The sequence below is a fragment of the Nerophis ophidion genome, linkage group LG17 (assembly GCF_033978795.1).
Source record: "Nerophis ophidion isolate RoL-2023_Sa linkage group LG17, RoL_Noph_v1.0, whole genome shotgun sequence".
NCBI classification, from domain to species: Eukaryota; Metazoa; Chordata; class Actinopteri; order Syngnathiformes; family Syngnathidae; genus Nerophis; species Nerophis ophidion.
This window is the reverse complement of record NC_084627.1, coordinates 50,426,539-50,447,540: the sequence shown is the minus strand read 5'-3', so window position 1 is coordinate 50,447,540 and position 21,002 is coordinate 50,426,539. Positions and strand designations below refer to the sequence as shown.

General features: G+C 36.9%; 1 protein-coding gene across 9 annotated transcripts in view; it reads right to left on the bottom strand.

The window, feature by feature from the left end:
* The window catches only part of LOC133536526 (transcription factor 4-like), a 415,635-nt gene that overhangs the window by 187,452 nt on the left and 207,181 nt on the right, over positions 1–21,002 (bottom strand). For all 9 annotated transcript variants that reach the window (XM_061877137.1, XM_061877134.1, XM_061877139.1 and 6 more), the window contains one exon: positions 7,055–7,113. In XM_061877137.1, the coding sequence (XP_061733121.1) occupies positions 7,055–7,113 (59 nt within the window). The remainder of the gene's footprint in view (positions 1–7,054; positions 7,114–21,002) is intronic.

Sequence of the window (21,002 nt, the reverse complement as noted above, 5' to 3'; positions counted from 1 at the left end):
ACTTCAGCCCAGCATGTAAATTTATCTGCCATTTCCAAACAATTTCCATCAAGAGGCATTCAGACGGCGTGGCAGCATCATTTGACAGCAGCTCAGCGGGAAAATGGCCAGTGATGCGCTAATGTTTGATTGACTTCATATTTTTGTCCTTTACAGTGCTGGCATAAAGGCCACAGCTGCAGATCATATATGAGAGGTGCTTGGAAATAAAAGACCTGAGAGTCTGTGATAAATGGTGGGATGAACGGATGAATGGACTAATGCGGATAGATGGATGCACGGATGCTGAAATGCAGAGCTACGTACATAAATGGATGGATGCAAATATGCGCTTGCAAATTATGCAAACAAATCATCAACCACAATAACAAATTTATACCGGATGGAAAGTTTATATTTTACATCCCTTCTGCTTCTGTTTGGATTCATTTGGACTATTTTTTTTGGTACTATACTGTAGGCTAATATGAACACTTAAATCATTTAGATTTTTAAAGTCATTTTGATAGTAGGCTAATATAGACACTTACATCTTGTGTTGCCTTCATTATAACACTTATATAAGACTTTTAAAGTAATTTTGATAGTAGGCTAATATAGACACTTACATCATGTGTTGTCTTCATTATAACACTTATATAAGACTTTTAATGTCATTTTGATAGTAGGCTAATATAGACACTTACATCTTGTGTTGCCTTCATTATAACACTTATATAAGACTTTTAAAGTCATTTTGATAGTAGGCTAATATAGACACTTACATCATGTGTTGTCTTCATTATAACACTTATAAAAGACTTTTAAAGTCATTTGATAGTAGGCTAATATAGACACATCATGTGTTGTCTTCATTATAACACTTATAAAAGACTTTTAAAGTCATTTGATAGTAGGCTAATATAGACACTTACATCATGTGTTGTCTCCATTATAACACTTATATAAGACTTTTAAAGTCATTTTGATAGTAGGCTAATATAGACACTTACATCATGTGTTGTCTTCATTATCACACTTATACAAGACTTTTAAAGTCATTTTGATAGTAGGCTAATATAGACACTTACATCTTGTGTTGCCTTCATTATAACACTTATATAAGACTTTTAAAGTCATTTTGATAGTAGGCTAATATAGACACTTACATCTTGTGTTGCCTTCATTATAACACTTATATAAGACTTTTAAAGTCATTTTGATAGTAGGCTAATATAGACACTTACATCATGTGTTGCCTTCATTATAACACTTATATAAGACTTTTAAAGTCATTTTGATAGTAGGCTAATATAGACACTTACATCATGTGTTGTCTTCATTATAACACTTATATAAGACTTTTAAAGTCATTTTGATAGTAGGCTAATATAGACACATCATGTGTTGTCTTCATTATCACACTTATATAAGACTTTTAAACAAATTTTGATAGTAGGCTAATATAGACACTTACATCTTGTGTTGCCTTCATTATAACACTTATATAAGACTTTTAAAGTCATTTTGATAGTAGGCTAATATAGACACATCATGTGTTGTCTTCATTATCACACTTATATAAGACTTTTAAAGTCATTTTGATAGTAGGCTAATATAGACACATCATGTGTTGTCTTCATTATCACACTTATATAAGACTTTTAAACAAATTTTGATAGTAGGCTAATATAGACACTTACATCTTGTGTTGCCTTCATTATCACACTTATATAAGACTTTTAAAGTCATTTTGATAGTAGGCTAATATAGACACTTACATCATGTGTTGTCTTCATTATAACACTTATATAAGACTTTTAAAGTCATTTTGATAGTAGGCTAATATAGACACATCATGTGTTGTCTTCATTATCACACTTATATAAGACTTTTAAACAAATTTTGATAGTAGGCTAATATAGACACTTACATCATGTGTTGTCTTCATTATCACACTTATATAAGACTTTTAAAGTCATTTTGATAGTAGGCTAATATAGACACTTACATCATGTGTTGTCTTCATTATAACACTTATATAAGACTTTTAAAGTCACTTTGATAGTAGGCTAATATAGACACATCTTGTGTTGCCTTCATTATAACACTTATATAAGACTTTTAAAGTCATTTTGATAGTAGGCTAATATAGACACTTACATCTTGTGTTGCCTTCATTATAACACTTATATAAGACTTTTAAAGTCATTTTGATAGTAGGCTAATATAGACACTTACATCATGTGTTGCCTTCATTATAACACTTATATAAGACTTTTAAAGTCATTTTGATAGTAGGCTAATATAGACACTTACATCTTGTGTTGCCTTCATTATAACACTTATATAAGACTTTTAAAGTCATTTTGATAGTAGGCTAATATAGACACTTACATCTTGTGTTGCCTTCATTATAACACTTATATAAGACTTTTAAAGTCATTTTGATAGTAGGCTAATATAGACACATCATGTGTTGCCTTCATTATTACACTTATATAAGACTTTTAAAGTCATTTTGATAGTAAGCTAATATAGACACATCATGTGTTGTCTTCATTATCACACTTATATAAGACTTTTAAACAAATTTTGATAGTAGGCTAATATAGACACTTACATCTTGTGTTGCCTTCATTATCACACTTACATAAGACTTTTAAAGTCATTTTGATAGTAGGCTAATATAGACACTTACATCGTGTGTTGCCTTCATTATAACACTTATATAAGACTTTTAAACTCATTTTGATAGTAGGCTAATATAGACACTTACATCTTGTGTTGCCTTCATTATCACACTTATATAAGACTTTTAAACTCATTTTGATAGTAGGCTAATATAGACACTTACATCTTGTGTTGCCTTCATTATAACACTTATATAAGACTTTTAAACTCATTTTGATAGTAGGCTAATATAGACACTTACATCTTGTGTTGCCTTCATTATAACACTTAGAAACACATTTCTTTATTTTGCGGCTCCCGACAGATCTTTTTTTTTTTTATGGTCTAATTTCAATGTTTTTGGGTTGCTGACTCCTGAATTAACCTAACAATCTATCTTCTGGCCTTAGAGAGACTGTCAACCCCAACTTCTCCTGTTTGCTCATTAAATGACCATATTTTGCAAATGTTCCTGTGCCCTCCCATTCTCGTATTTTTACCATACTTTCTTGAAAAAGAATAAATAAAAATGTCGTCTGGCAGCACAATAACAAACACTCAATAAACATGTAGCCTGTAGAGTCAAGGCTTTCAAAATAAAAGCCCGCTTGTAAAACAAGCTAGTTGCACCACGTTGTTCCACAAGCAGCGTTTGTTTTTGTTTTGTTTTTGCATCGGGAAATGTGTCCTTTCCCTTTTTTTCCGGGAAGGCCTGGCTATTTTCAAATGCAAATATTGACAAGTAGGACCTGAGAGTAAAGCCACAAAAGCAGAGAAAGAACATAAAACTCCGACCAAGGCTTGGACGCAGACCCACACGACCTTGAGGCAGACAGGTAAAGCGCCTTCGCCACCGCGCTGCTTCCTTTTAATCATAAAAATGTATTAAAATGTTTAAAATTCAGCCTGCATATGTTGCGTTAGTAGCTCCACCATCATTGTACTTTCAAGTATTAAAGGCTTGATAGCAAGTGAATGCAGCAGTGAGTAGAGACATCTGTATATCTGGGTTACTGAGCACTTAAATAAAACATCTAATGTCCCTCAGGGATCAATGAAGCTTCATTCAAAGCTGAAACCTGCGTGGAAAAGGGAGATATATTACATGTTCATTATGCTTTCTAACATATTTTCGTCCCACTGACTTTCACAAGGACGCACACACCTTTGATAAGCGTTGATTGATTCAAGTCATAAAATTGGTCTCAGGCATCACGTTGGGCGACTACGGCGGAAAATGGTGTGACATCAAAGGCCAACATCTGGGTCTGCTTTGTAGGATTGTGGAGCATTTTCTGATAGGTTCATAAGTTCTATGGGCACTTAGGACCGTTACTAAAAATAATAATTCTCTATAAAATAAACTGAAAAGGCAAAAGACTCAATGAAGTTAAGATGACGATTGACATACGGTGGTTTTATTTTATTAGTATTATTTCAATGATATTTTCAATAATTTGATGTCATTCCCAACGTCCCAGACAGGCAGTTTTTTCACACCCTCCAAACCTGAACTACAGTGGAAATTCAATTCACAAACTGAATTGGTTCTTGAATAGGGTTTGTACATAAAAAAGTCCATCCATCCATCCATCCATTTTCTACTGTATGTCAGGGGTATATATATATATATATATATATATATATATATATATACATACATATACACAAATGCATATATACACACACATTTATATATATATACACATATATACATACATATATATACATATTCACATATATATACATATATATGCATATATACATATATTTGTGTGTGTATGTATATCTATCTATATATACAAACACATACATATATACACATATATACACATAAATGTACATATACACACACAAATATATATGTATATACATATATATATATATATACATATATATGTAACATTTTTTATTTTCAATCTATGAATGTACAACGGTTTGTTTGCTTTGTTGACCATTGACCGAAGAACAATAAACTTGAAATTTGATATATGCATATCTATATACACCTATATACATATATATATATATATATATATATATATATATATATAGATATATACACACACATATACATACATATATATACACACACATATACATACATATATATACACACACATATACATACATATATATATATATATATATATATATACACATATATATATATTATGCATACAGATATACATATTATACATACATATATATACATACATAAATATATATACATATAAATGTATATACATACATATATACATATTATACATACATATATATATATATATACATACATATATATAAATATATATATACATACATATATATATATATATATATATACATACATATATATAAATATATATATACATACATATATATATATAAATATATATATGCATACATACATATATATATGCATATATATACATACATAATACATATATATACATTATACATACTTATATATATATATTATATACATACATACATATATATCTATTGATAATGGTATAAAACGGAGAACAGTAAAACATTTAAAGTACTTGATAGTTTTTGCTTGTTTGTCTGTTGGATTTTCCTGTCTGCACTTTTTTGGTTTAATATTTTAGTGCCGATGTTTTGTGTGTGTGTGTGTGTGTGTGTGTGTGTGTGTGTGTGTTAGTGAGAGAGAGAGAGAGAGAAATGTGTGTTAATTGCTGTGCTTTGTGTCTTGTTAGCCATTCTTCCTAGATTGTTGTAGCCCTCTTGTGTCGAGCCATTAATTCTTTGTGATCCTGCTGTTCCAACTTTTATGATTTGTCTTTGTCCCTGACTTTTACATTGTGTACTTGTGCCGACTACACACTTTGACTGTTCATCTTTCGAGGTTAAACTGCAATTGGGAGCGCTACCCTGACACACGTTTGCCGCTTTTGCATCAAAACCCATTTCAGGGGCCGTAGAAAAGACCAGTTTTTTATATAAATATAAGAAAAATCCACTCCCTAGTGGGCCGGACTGGTAAAATCACGGCACGATAACTTAAAAATAAAGACAACTTCAGATTTGTTTCTTTGTTTAAAAATAGAACAAACACATTCTGAAAATGTACAAATCATATTGTTTTTATTTTTTATTTTTACACTTAAATGTTGCGTTTAAGAGTATTCCGACATGTTTGCCGCTTTTGTGTCAAAACCCATTCTGGGGCCGTATAAAAGACCTGTTTGTTTATATAAATAAAATAAATGTAAGAAAAAGACACTCCTGAGTCGGCTGAACTGGTAAAATCACGGCACGGTAACTTAAAAATAAAGACAACTTCAGATTGTTTTCTTTGTTTAAAAATAGAACAAGCACATTCTGAAAATGTACAAATCATAATGTTTTTTTTTTTACACTTATATGTTGCGGTTAATAGTATTCTATCTTTATTTGTCGTTATTTCACACACCACGGACATTCAAAAAAGAAGTCAACAAAGACCGTCAGCCATCGGAAAACTTAAAGGACTATACGTCGCACCTCATCTCCTGTTATTACTTTACCAAAGCATTGTTCAACCCATCCTTATCTACTGTTCCACATGTTTTTTCACCCTGCTTTCTGGAATCAAGCACACAAAACTCACAAGCACTACAAACATAGCAGTTAAAATCATCGGCCTACATTTCAGATTTAAACCACAGGTCCATCTTTGGACTGGCAAACAATAGTCCAGGATATCAGTCACCCACTACACCAATACATCATCCCACTACCATCAGGGCGCAGGTACAGAACCATCAAATTCTGGAGGGCCCGCCTCAAGAAAAGCCTGATCCCTGCAGCTATAACCGCCCTTAACAGCAGGCCCGGCAGACCCGTTTGATAAAGCTTGTAAATGTGTTGGTCATGTATGATGTCTTTTTGTTATTTTTGTTTTGTGATGTGTAATGTCTATATGTTTATATGTACGGCAGTGAAAATTAATTTCCCCAACAAGAACCAATAAATCTAAATCCAAATCTAAATCTATCTATACTTTCTGAATAAATGATGTGATAATGTTCATCAGTCAACTCATTGATGTTAATTTTCAATCTATCAAGATTACAAAAATTATATCAAAATCAAATTCCGGGATGTTATTTATGTAGTTTGATCATTTTCCTCGACTGGTGCATGTGGTTTATTTGATTTTTTTTTTATATATACATACTATAATCTAAAAAGATACAAAGAATTGCTATTGCGACATCTGGTGGACACATTCAAAACAACAGTTTCTTTCACTCCAAAATTTTTTTGCTCATTTTTATACTTGGCAAACTCATCCCGCGGGCCGGATAAAACCTGTTTGTGGCCGTAGGTTTGACACCCTTGACATAGACAATTACATCAAAGAAATACAAACAATGTCTCTTTGGAGATGACTGACCTGGTGGCAGTGTTGGTTGGACTCTCGGCCGTATGAGTAGGAACTCCTTTCTGTTTTACCTGAAAAAACAAAGCATGCAGTGAGCCAAAACAATAGCAATTTGGAATAAACAAAATACATATATTTCTTCAAAAAAGGGCTCCAAGTAGATACGTTTTCTATCTCAGCCCGCTCTACAACTTTAGAAATGCCAGCACCACTAAATAATGGAGATATGCAGGAATATGGTCAGCATGTGTTTTTGTTAAAGATGTCCGATAATATCGGCCTGCCTCTAGTATCTGCTGATAAATGCTTAAAAATGTAATATCGGAAATTATCGGTATCGGTTTAAAAAAAGTAAAATGTATGACTTTTTAAAAGGCAGGTGTGTACACGGATGTAGAGAGAAGTACAGAGCGCCAAAAAAACTTAAAGGCACTGCCTTTGCATGCCAGCTAAATCACATAATATCTACAGCCATACTTGGTCAACAGCCATACAGGTCACACTGAGGGTGGCCGTGTAAACAACTTTAACACTGTTACAAATATGCGCCACACTGGGAACACACACCAAACAAGAATGACAAACACATTTCGGGAGAACATCTGCACCGTAACACAACACAACAAATTTTTCGGCTGATAAATGCTTTAACATGTAATATCGGAAATGATTGGTATCGGTTTCAAAAAGTAAAAACGCCGCTGTGTACACGGAGGTAAGGAGGAGTACAGAGCGCCAATAAACCTTAAAGACACTGTCTTTGCGTGCCGGCCCAATCTACAGGTTTTAACACACACAGGTGAATGCAGGGCATACTTGGTCAACAGCTATTCAGGTCCCACTGAAGGTGGCCGGATGAACAACTTTAACACTGTTACAAATATGCGAACACCAAACTGACAAACACAATTTTGGAAAAACATCCGCACTGTAACACAACATAAACACAACAGAACAAATACCAATAAATGTAAATAATGTAAATAATTCAATGTATATACTATGATGATTAACCTGTGTGATGACTGTATTATGTTGATAGTATATATTTGTACCATGAATTGATTAACGTGGACCCCGACTTAAACAAGTTGACAAACTTATTGGGGTGTTACCATTTAGTGGTCATTTATACGGAATATGTACTGAACTGTGCAATCTACTAATAAAAGTATCAATCAAACCCAGAACCCCTTGCGGCACTAACTCTTCCGGGATGCTACAATATACACCCCCTGCTACCATCTCAACCTCCTCATGCTCTCTCAGGGAGAGCATGTCCCAAATTCCAAGCTGCTGTTTTGAGGCATGTTAAAACAAATAATGACTTCAATAATACATTTCTTCCCATAATTTGAGTTGATTTATTTTGTAAAATTGTGTTACATAGTTTAATGCATCCAGCGGGGCATCACAACCAAATTAGGCATAATAATGTGTTCATTCCACCACTCTATATATTGGTTGATATCGGTATCGGTTATTAAGAGTTGGACAATATCGGAATATCTGATATCGGTAAAAAAGCCATTATCAGACATCTCTAATGTTGTACTGTATTTTGTATATTATGTGATGATGTATATTTGAAGTGTGGGTCCCTGTTCATAAGTTCTGTGCTTCTCGGGATGACCTTTTGTGACGGGTCAAATGCAGAGAATAATTACACCACAACTAGTCTGTGTGTTGCAATCATTGCTACTTTAACTTGAACTTTTCTGCAGAATGGACTCTGATATTAACAAAAGAAACAATTATGTAATACAAAATTGTCCGTCTGTCAATAAAAAAATAAAATACATCAAATAAAATAAAATAGCCAATCCCCTTTATTTGTCTTAACATGATGTGTTGACAAACATAATTCATGTATTTTGGCACAATAAAACGAACAAAAAAAAGGTAAAAATAAACATACAATTAATGCAATCCATGTGTTTATTCACAGGAAATCACATCATTTACAGAAAAATTGTCTTCAGTATTGTCCGCAAAAGCAAATACAGTCATAGAAAATATACTTTTATTTGAATATATTTTAAAAATGACAGACCATAAGACACTAAAGTGGGATCTGAGCCCAGGAGGTTGTTGTGGCTTGTGCAGCCCTTTGAGACACTTGTGGTTAAGGCGTATATAAATACACTTTGATTGATATTTGGTGGGTAGATTTGAAATATAATGCATTGTACTGTATTTTGTATATTATATGGTGATGTTTTTTAAACTGTGGGTCCCTCTTCATAAGCTGTGAGCTTCTAGGGATGACTTTTTTTTGGCAGAATGGACTCTGATATTAATAAAAGAAACAATAATGCAATACAAAATTATGTCTGTCTGAAAATAAAAATGTAAATAAATAAATCAATATGCGTGGGTTCCCTCCGGGTACTCCGGCTTCCTCCCACCTCCAAAGACATGCACCTGGGGATAGGTTGATTGGCAACACTAAATTGGCCCTAGTGTGTGAATGTGAGTGTGAATGTTGTCTATCTGTGTTGGCCCTGCGATGAGGTGGCGACTTGTCCAGGGTGTACCCCGCCTTCCGCCCGATTGTAGCTGAGATAGGCGCCAGCGCCCCCCGCGACCCCGAAAGGGAATAAGCGGTAGAAAATGGATGGATGGATGGATATATAAATAAATAAATAAAATAAAAATAAATAAAAGAAAATAGTCAATCCCCTTTATCTGTCTTAACATAACGTGCTGACAAACATAATCCATGTATTTTTGGGCCCTCGGGGACACTGTATATCAATAACAAAAAAAGACAATAATGCAATACAAAATTATGTCTGTAAATAAAAACTAATTAAATTAAATGTAAAAAAAATAGCCAATCTCGTTTATCCGTCCTAACATGATGTGTTGACATGCATGTATTTTTGGGCACACTGTATATCAATAAGGTAAACAAAAAAAAGGTTAACAATGTACAATTAATGCAATCTATGTGTTTATGCACAGGAAATCACATCATTTACAGAAAAATAGGTACAGAGCTTAAACTAATTGTTCTCAATATTGTCAATTATTGCAGATATAGTCATAAATAATAGCCTTTGTATTAATTATTTATGTACAGTAACTGTGCAAGGTGTGGACCCCCATCCCACAACCTTTTTCCAAAACACAATATAGAATGTGAGATTTAACAGGATAATGTGTACATTTATCAGTTGTTTTCAAAAGGCTTACAAAAAAGTGGCACCCCCAAAAATGTACTTTGTGACCCCGGCCCAATGGGCCCTGAATTTGACACCCTTGTCCTAAATTGTCTATCATAAAAGCATAAACACACAACCTTGTGGGTCGGCACATTGGTGTAATTCTACTTTTTTTGGTTAAAATCACTGAAAAAAATAACAAAGTATGTCCAACAGACAGTCTTTATAGAAGTAAATAGAATAATAGGATATTGAGACTGATTTGGTGGATTTAAAATTCCTTTTTTATTCATAAATGACATTGTAAATGAGTATTTGGTGGGTAGATTTGAAATATATTGCATTGTACTGCATTTTGTATATTAAATGATGATGTATATTTGAACTGTGGGTCCCTCTTCATAAGCTGTGTGCTTCTAGGGATGACTTGTTGCAGAACAGACCTTGTTACTAACAAAAGAAATAATAATGTAATACAAAATCATGTGTCTGTAAATAAAAACAAATTAAATTAAATAAAAAATAAAACAAATAGCCAATCATGATGTGTTGAAATACATGTATTTTGGGCACACTGTACATCAATAAGGTAAACAAAAAAAAAAAGGTTAAAAATGTACAATTAATGCAATCCATGTGTTTATGCACAGGAAATCACATAAATGACAGAAAAATAGGTATAAATCTTATAATAATTTGTTGTCCACATTGTCAAATATTGCAAATACAGTCATAAATAATAGCCTTTGCCTTAATTATTAATGTAGATTAGCTGTGCAAGGTGTGGACGCCATCCGACAAGACACATTGTGGACATAAAAGTCAAGCCACAATTGTGCAGGTAAAACATGTTTGGTTGAAAGTGAAGATCAGAGCTGTTTAAAATGCCGGCCAAGCACTGATCAGACGCAGCGGGGCGGCGAAGCATCATTGGCAGGTATAGGCCGCCGCCGCCATTTTACTGGGAAAACAGTGTCTGATGAATTAGGAACACGCCGCCACCGCCGCGGTCTGGAGACACAAAAAGCTCATTTCCCCACCAGGACTGCATCCTCCCCGTCAAGCTGTGGGAACACTTTTTTTTTTTTTTTAGCACACAGACCTTTTTCTTTTTTTTTGGATAAAGCCTTAAATCTTCAGAAAGTCTAAATATCAAACCGCAGCTAGTGTGTAATTAGATTCTGCGGTCGGCGCAGTCGTACACCAGATGAAATGAAGGGGCTTTACGGCGAGCATGTGTGCGGCAGGAAAATGAAGCGCGTACGTGGTGAAGGCTTGGAATCAGTGTATAGACGCTGCTGAATGCACGCCAACATGGTAGTCGATGCAGAAGAGCTTGATAATTACAGGCGTACAAAGTGGGAATGTGGTCCACGCCGTGCATGTGTGTGTGTGAGCACGGGTGTTGTTGATGCAGGGGCCTCGGCTTCAGCGACGACTGATGCCAGCTGGACGGGTTTGGCACATATACAATGACTCCCACACTACAGCATGCGCGCCTATACCAGATACTGACAATCGCCGCCACACAGACCCTGGCATGTCGATGCATGGATGCACACCAAATGTGAACCTGGCTTTCTCCTTTTTTTCATTGTCCACGAAATATATCCGCACGTGTTTTAAAATGTCAATTCAAGACCACACACGCACACGGATCTGTTTCGGAGGAATTACACACACCTCTAAATGCCAGATTAAGGGACCATAAACATGTCATTTTAGCAAAGATGCTAACAAAGACACGTCGTCCACGTCACAAGCAGGAATTTAAATAAATTAGGTCAAGTTAATTCAAATCAAAAATAAAAATGTCAAGAACTTGCATTGAATTACAGGTTTTTTTTTACATTTGCTTACAGAATTTACACACTTTTCCAAACACATTATTAATTTTTTCTAATTCTTAGATGATTTGCGAAATGACACACTTTGGTTAAAACATATGCACATTCATCAAAATAAAGCAACTTAGTTTGTAAGCAATTGGAAAAAAAACACTGTAAAGGACAGTTCAAGTGCATAAACAATCCCAACATAACATTTCTGCAAAGATGCTAACAAAGACATGTAGTCCACATCTCAAACAGTAATTTAAATAAATTGGGTAAAGTTCATTTAAATAAAAAATAAGAATTTCAATAAATTGCATTGAAATATAATTTTTTCCCCAATTTTACAGTCATTTTATCAAAAGGATTTACACACTTTTCCAAACACCACATTCAATTTTCCTAATTCCTTTTTGACTTGCAAAATGACACTTTAGTCAAAACATATGCACATTCTTTAAAATAAAGCAAGCATTTGTCAAATTTAGTGTTTAAGCAATTGGAAAAAAACAGTAAAGGACAGTTCAAGTGCATAAACAATCACAGCATAACATTTCTGCAAAGATGCTAACAAAGACATGTAGTCCACATCTCAAACAGTAATCTAAATAAATTGGGTAAAGTTAATTAAAATCAAAATCAAGAATTTCAATAAATTGCATTGAATTATAGTTTTATTTCCATTTTTATTGTCTTTTTTATCAAAAGGATTTACACAATTTCTAACAAAACATGCAATTTTTGTAATTCCTAGATGACCTGCAAAATGACACTTTAGTCAAAACATATGCACATTCATCAAAATAAAGCAAGCATTTGTCAAATTCAGTGTTTAAGCAATTGGAAAAAAACTGTAAAGAAGGACCGTTCAAGTGCATAAACAATCACATGTCATTTCTGAAAAGATGCTAACAAAGACATGTAGTTCACATCTCAAACAGTAATTTAAATACAATGGATAAAGTTAATTAAAAACAAAAATAAGAATTTTAATAAAGTGCATTGAAATATATTTTTCTTTCCATTTTTAAACACAATTTTACTAAGTGTCTTTTTTTCAAAAAGGATTTACACACTTTTCCAAACACCACATTCAATTTTCCTCATTCCTTCATGATTTGCAAAATGACACAATTCTGTCAAAACATATGCAGATTCATTCAAATTAAGCAAGGATTTGTCGAATTTAGTGTGTAAACAATTGGAAAAAATAAAACGGTAAAAGACCGTTCAAGTGCATAAAAAATCCCAACATAACATTTCTGCAAAGATGCTAACAAAGACATTTAATCCACATCACAAGCAGGAATGTAAACAAATTGGGTAAAGTTAATTCAAATCCAAAATAATAATTTCAATAAATTGCATTAAATTACAGTTTTTTTTACACTTTTACACACAATTTTACTAAATGTGTGTCTTTTTTCAAAAGGATTTACACACTTTTCCAAACAAAACATTGAACTTTCTTAATTCCTAGATGATTTGCAAAATGACACTTTGGTCAAAACTTATGCACGTTCATTAAAATAAAGCAAGCATTTGTAAACATGCAGTTTTATTGTCGTCTTACTGCCACAGACTTCAAATGATCAGACACTATTGGAGTGAGTTACCTGGAACACTGATAAATAAAAAACACTTTTGTAAAAAAATAAATAAATACTATAAGAAATCACATGTTGGGGGCATTTTGCCCAATATTATTAGCATATGTGATGAATGATTACTGTAACTTGACAAAATAAATGAGCAAATCCACAGCAATCGTCATTGTTAGGCCTATACGTAAGTACCTAAAGAGAAAGTAAAAATATCCTGTAATCTTTTCAAGAACTGCAGACTGCAAATATGTATTTTTACCCCAGTCAGGCAAAGTAACATATCACAAATGTCAACAATGATATTCAGTACAAAGTAAAATCTGAGACAAATAAAAAGAAAATGGCGACACCACAGATCTCTCAGACCAGCTACTAAGGCGCCATGGGATTTCACAGCAGTCCACGACGCTGACCGCCCTGGAACTTGTAGTGTTGCCGCAGCAGCAACAATGCAAAGAAGTACAAAACCCAAAAACCAGTGAAGATGGCACGTTGTGTAAATGGTAAATAAAAACAGAATTCAATGATTTGCAAATCCTTTTCAACTTATGTTCAATTGAATAGACTGCAAAGACAAGATATTTAATGTTCAAACTGGTAAACTTTGTTATTTTTTGCAAACATTAGCTCATGTGTAATTTGATGCCTACAACGTGTTTCAAAAAGACAGAAAAGTTGAGGAATGCTCATCAAACACTTATTTGGAACATCCCACAGGTGTGCAGGCTAATTGGGAACAGGTGGGTGCCATGATTGGCTATAAAAGCAACTTCCATGAAATGTTCAGTTATTCACAAACAAGGATGGGGTGAGGGTCACCACTTTGTCAACAAATGTGTGGGAATTTAGGGATTTCACCATCTATGATCCGTAATATCATCAAAAGGTTCAGCGAATCTGGAGAAATCACTGCACGTAAGCGGCAAGGATGAAAACCTTTTCTTGAATATTACTCCTGTTTGTTAAAATGAGAGTAGTAGCAGATCAAATCACAGCTCATTAAAGGAGTCATATTATTAATCTTTTTTTGCTGTATATAAAACACTTCTTAATGCTCTCCATCAGTGTTTTCAATCACTGTGCCGTGAGATACAGTCCGGTGTGCCGTGGGAGATGATCTAACTTCACCTATTTGGGTTAAAAATATCTTTGCAAAGCAGTAATAATAGTCTGCAAATGATGTGTTGTTGTTGTTGATTGTCGGTGCTGTCTACAGCTCGGCAGAGTAACCGTGTAATACTCTTCCTCATCAGTAGGTGGCAGCTGGTAGCTAATTGCTGTGTAGATGTCAGAAACAGCGGGAGGCAGGATGCAGGTAAAAAGGTGTCTTAAGCGTAAACCAAAAATAAACAAAAAGGGAGTGCCCCTTAAAAAGGTATTGAAGTTTAGGGAAGGCTATGGAGAATGAAACTAAAACTGAACTAGCTACAAAGTAAACAAAAACAGAATGCTGGACAACAGCAAAGACTTACTGTGGAGCAAAGACGGCGTTGATATTTTTTGCAAATATTAGCTCATTTGAAATTTGATGCCTGAAATGTTTTTTAAAAAAAGCTGGCACAGATGGCAAAAAAGACTGAGAAAGCTGAGGAATGCTCATCCAACACTTATTACTATGAATTGATTAATGTGGACCCCGACGTAAACAAGTTGAACAACTTATTGGGGTGTTACCATTTAGTGGTCATTTATACGGAATATGTACTGTACTGTGCAATCTACTAATAAAAGTTTCAATCAATCAATCAATCAATTTGGAACATCCCACAGGTGTACAAGCTAATTGGGAACAGGTGGGTGCCATGATTGGCTATAAAAGCAGCATCCATGAAATGCTCACACACTCACAAACAAGGATGGGGCGAGGGTCACCACTTTGTCAACAAATGCGTGAGGAAATTGTCCAACAGTTTAAGAACAACATTTCTCAACCAGCTATCGCAAGAAATTTAGGGATTTCACCATCTAAGGTCCGCAATGTCATCAAAATGTTCGGAGAATCTGGAGAAATCATCGCAAGTAAGCGATAATATTACGGACCTTCGATCCGTCAGGCGGTACGGCATCAAAAAGCGACATCAGTGGGTAAAGGACATCACCACATGGGCTTAGGAACACTTCATAAAACCACTGTCAGTAACTACAGTTGGTCGCTACATCTGTAAGTGCAGGTTAAAACTCTACTATGCCAAGCGAAAGTCATTTATCAACAACACCCAGAAACGCCGCCCAAGCTCATCTAAGATGGACTGATGCAAAGTGGAAAAGTGTTCTGTGGTCTGACGAGTCCACATTTCAAATTGTTTGTGGAAACTGTGGACGTCGTGTCCTGCGGAAAAAAGAGGAAAAGAACAATCTGGATTGTTATCGACGCAAAGTTGAAAAGCCAGCATGAGTGATGGTATGGGGGTGTATTAGTGCCCAAGACATGGGTAACTTACACATGTGTGATGGTATGGGGGTGTATTAGTGCCCAAGACATGGGTAACTTACACATGTGTGATGGTATGGGGGTGTATTAGTGCCCAAGGCATGGGTAACTTACACATGTGTGATGGTATGGGGGTGTATTAGTGCCCAAGGCATGGGTAACTTACACATGTGTGATGGTATGGGGGTGTATTAGTGCCCAAGACATGGGTAACTTACACATGTGTGATGGTATGGGGGTGTATTAGTGCCCAAGACATGGGTAACTTACACATGTGTGATGGTATGGGGGTGTATTAGTGCCCAAGACATGGGTAACTTACACATGTGTGATGGTATGGGGGTGTATTAGTGAACAAGACATGGGTAACTTACACATGTGTGATGGTATGGGGGTGTATTAGTGCCCAAGACATGGGTAACTTACACATGTGTGATGGTATGGGGGTGTATTAGTGAACAAGGCATGGGTAACTTACACATGTGTGATGGTATGGGGGTGTATTAGTGCCCAAGACATGGGTAACTTACACATGTGTGATGGTATGGGGGTGTATTAGTGCCCAAGACATGGGTAACTTACACATGTGTGATGGTATGGGGGTGTATTAGTGCCCAAGGCATGGGTAACTTACACATGTGTGATGGTATGGGGGTGTATTAGTGAACAAGACATGGGTAACTTACACATGTGTGATGGTATGGGGGTGTATTAGTGCCCAAGGCATGGGTAACTTACACATGTGTGATGGTATGGGGGTGTATTAGTGCCCAAGACATGGGTAACTTACACATGTGTGATGGTATGGGGGTGTATTAGTGCCCAAGGCATGGGTAACTTACACATGTGTGATGGTATGGGGGTGTATTAGTGCCCAAGGCATGGGTAACTTACACATGTGTGATGGTATGGGGGTGTATTAGTGCCCAAGGCATGGGTAACTTACACATGTGTGATGGTATGGGGGTGTATTAGTGCCCAAGACATGGGTAACTTACACATGTGTGATGGTATGGGGGGGTATTAGTGCCCAATACATGGGTAACTTACACATGTGTGATGGTATGGGGGTGTATTAGTGCCCAAGACATGGGTAACTTACACATGTGTGATGGTATGGGGGTGTATTAGTGCCCAAGACATGGGTAACTTACACATGTGTGATGGTATGGGGGTGTATTAGTGCCCAAGGCATGGGTAACTTACACATGTGTGATGGTATGGGGGTGTATTAGTGCCCAAGACATGGGTAACTTACACATGTGTGATGGTATGGGGGTGTATTAGTGCCCAAGGCATGGGTAACTTACACATGTGTGATGGTATGGGGGTGTATTAGTGCCCAAGGCATGGGTAACTTACACATGTGTGATGGTATGGGGGTGTATTAGTGCCCAAGACATGGGTAACTTACACATGTGTGATGGTATGGGGGTGTATTAGTGCCCAAGACATGGGTAACTTACACATGTGTGATGGTATGGGGGTGTATTAGTGCCCAAGGCATGGGTAACTTACACATGTGTGATGGTATGGGGGTGTATTAGTGCCCAAGGCATGGGTAACTTACACATGTGTGATGGTATGGGGGTGTATTAGTGCCCAAGACATGGGTAACTTACACATGTGTGATGGTATGGGGGGGTATTAGTGCCCAATACATGGGTAACTTACACATGTGTGATGGTATGGGGGTGTATTAGTGCCCAAGACATGGGTAACTTACACATGTGTGATGGTATGGGGGTGTATTAGTGCCCAAGACATGGGTAACTTACACATGTGTGATGGTATGGGGGTGTATTAGTGCCCAAGGCATGGGTAACTTACACATGTGTGATGGTATGGGGGTGTATTAGTGCCCAAGACATGGGTAACTTACACATGTGTGATGGTATGGGGGTGTATTAGTGCCCAAGGCATGGGTAACTTACACATGTGTGATGGTATGGGGGTGTATTAGTGCCCAAGGCATGGGTAACTTACACATGTGTGATGGTATGGGGGTGTATTAGTGCCCAAGACATGGGTAACTTACACATGTGTGATGGTATGGGGGTGTATTAGTGCCCAAGACATGGGTAACTTACACATGTGTGATGGTATGGGGGTGTATTAGTGCCCAAGACATGGGTAACTTACACATGTGTGATGGTATGGGGGTGTATTAGTGAACAAGACATGGGTAACTTACACATGTGTGATGGTATGGGGGTGTATTAGTGCCCAAGACATGGGTAACTTACACATGTGTGATGGTATGGGGGTGTATTAGTGAACAAGGCATGGGTAACTTACACATGTGTGATGGTATGGGGGGGTATTAGTGCCCAATACATGGGTAACTTACACATGTGTGATGGTATGGGGGTGTATTAGTGCCCAAGACATGGGTAACTTACACATGTGTGATGGTATGGGGGTGTATTAGTGCCCAAGACATGGGTAACTTACACATGTGTGATGGTATGGGGGTGTATTAGTGCCCAAGGCATGGGTAACTTACACATGTGTGATGGTATGGGGGTGTATTAGTGCCCAAGACATGGGTAACTTACACATGTGTGATGGTATGGGGGTGTATTAGTGCCCAAGGCATGGGTAACTTACACATGTGTGATGGTATGGGGGTGTATTAGTGCCCAAGGCATGGGTAACTTACACATGTGTGATGGTATGGGGGTGTATTAGTGCCCAAGACATGGGTAACTTACACATGTGTGATGGTATGGGGGTGTATTAGTGCCCAAGACATGGGTAACTTACACATGTGTGATGGTATGGGGGTGTATTAGTGAACAAGACATGGGTAACTTACACATGTGTGATGGTATGGGGGTGTATTAGTGCCCAAGACATGGGTAACTTACACATGTGTGATGGTATGGGGGTGTATTAGTGAACAAGGCATGGGTAACTTACACATGTGTGATGGTATGGGGGTGTATTAGTGCCCAAGACATGGGTAACTTACACATGTGTGATGGTATGGGGGTGTATTAGTGCCCAAGACATGGGTAACTTACACATGTGTGATGGTATGGGGGTGTATTAGTGCCCAAGGCATGGGTAACTTACACATGTGTGATGGTATGGGGGTGTATTAGTGAACAAGACATGGGTAACTTACACATGTGTGATGGTATGGGGGTGTATTAGTGAACAAGGCATGGGTAACTTACACATGTGTGATGGTATGGGGGTGTATTAGTGCCCAAGGCATGGGTAACTTACACATGTGTGATGGTATGGGGGTGTATTAGTGCCCAAGACATGGGTAACTTACACATGTGTGATGGTATGGGGGGGTATTAGTGCCCAATACATGGGTAACTTACACATGTGTGATGGTATGGGGGTGTATTAGTGCCCAAGACATGGGTATCTTACACATGTGTGATGGTATGGGGGTGTATTAGTGCCCAAGACATGGGTAACTTACACATGTGTGATGGTATGGGGGGGTATTAGTGCCCAATACATGGGTAACTTACACATGTGTGATGGTATGGAGGTGTATTAGTGCCCAAGGCATGGGTAACTTACACATGTGTGATGGTATGGGGGTGTATTAGTGCCCAAGGCATGGGTAACTTACACATGTGTGATGGTATGGGGGTGTATTAGTGCCCAAGGCATGGGTAACTTACACATGTGTGATGGTATGGGGGTGTATTAGTGCCCAAGACATGGGTAACTTACACATGTGTGATGGTATGGGGGGGTATTAGTGCCCAATACATGGGTAACTTACACATGTGTGATGGTATGGGGGTGTATTAGTGCCCAAGACATGGGTAACTTACACATGTGTGATGGTATGGGGGTGTATTAGTGCCCAAGACATGGGTAACTTACACATGTGTGATGGTATGGGGGTGTATTAGTGCCCAAGACATGGGTAACTTACACATGTGTGATGGTATGGGGGTGTATTAGTGCCCAAGACATGGGTAACTTACACATGTGTGATGGTATGGGGGTGTATTAGTGCCCAAGACATGGGTAACTTACACATGTGTGATGGTATGGGGGTGTATTAGTGCCCAAGACATGGGTAACTTACACATGTGTGATGGTATGGGGGTGTATTAGTGCCCAAGACATGGGTAACTTACACATGTGTGATGGTATGGGGGTGTATTAGTGCCCAAGACATGGGTAACTTACACATGTGTGATGGTATGGGGGTGTATTAGTGCCCAAGACATGGGTAACTTACACATGTGTGATGGTATGGGGGTGTATTAGTGCCCAAGGCATGGGTAACTTACACATGTGTGAAGGCACCATTAATGCTGAAAGGTACATATACATCAAATCAACATTTTTTATAAAGCACATTTCAAATTGACCACAGGGGTAGCCATAGTGCTGTACAATAGGAGGGTTAAAAAATAACACAAGAAAAACAAGCAAACACAACACAACACAAACAGAGCAGGATAAAAAAATAAGCAAATAAATCAATAAAACAGGTCAAAGCAGGTGCACAAGGGGAGCCACAGCAGGATGGAGATCACAGAATGTTAAAGGCCACGGAATAAAAGTCAGTTTTTAAGAGTGATTTAAAACAGGAAGAGAAGAGGCGTGTCCAACACTCAAAAGGTAAGTCCTTCCAGAGCTTGGGAGCAGCAGCAGCGAAAGGTACATACAGGTTTGGGAGCAACATATCTTGCCATCTAAGCAACGTTATCATGGACGCCCCTGCTTATTTCAGCAAGACAATGCCAAGCCACGTGTTACAACAGCATGGCTTTATAGTAAAAGAGTGTAGGTACTAGACTGGCCTGCCTGTAGTCTAGACCTGTCTCACAGTGAACATGTGTGGCGCATTATGAACACCACAATGTAGACCACGGACGGTAAATAAATAAATGATAAATGGGTTGTACTTGTATAGCACTGTTCTACCTTCAAGGTACT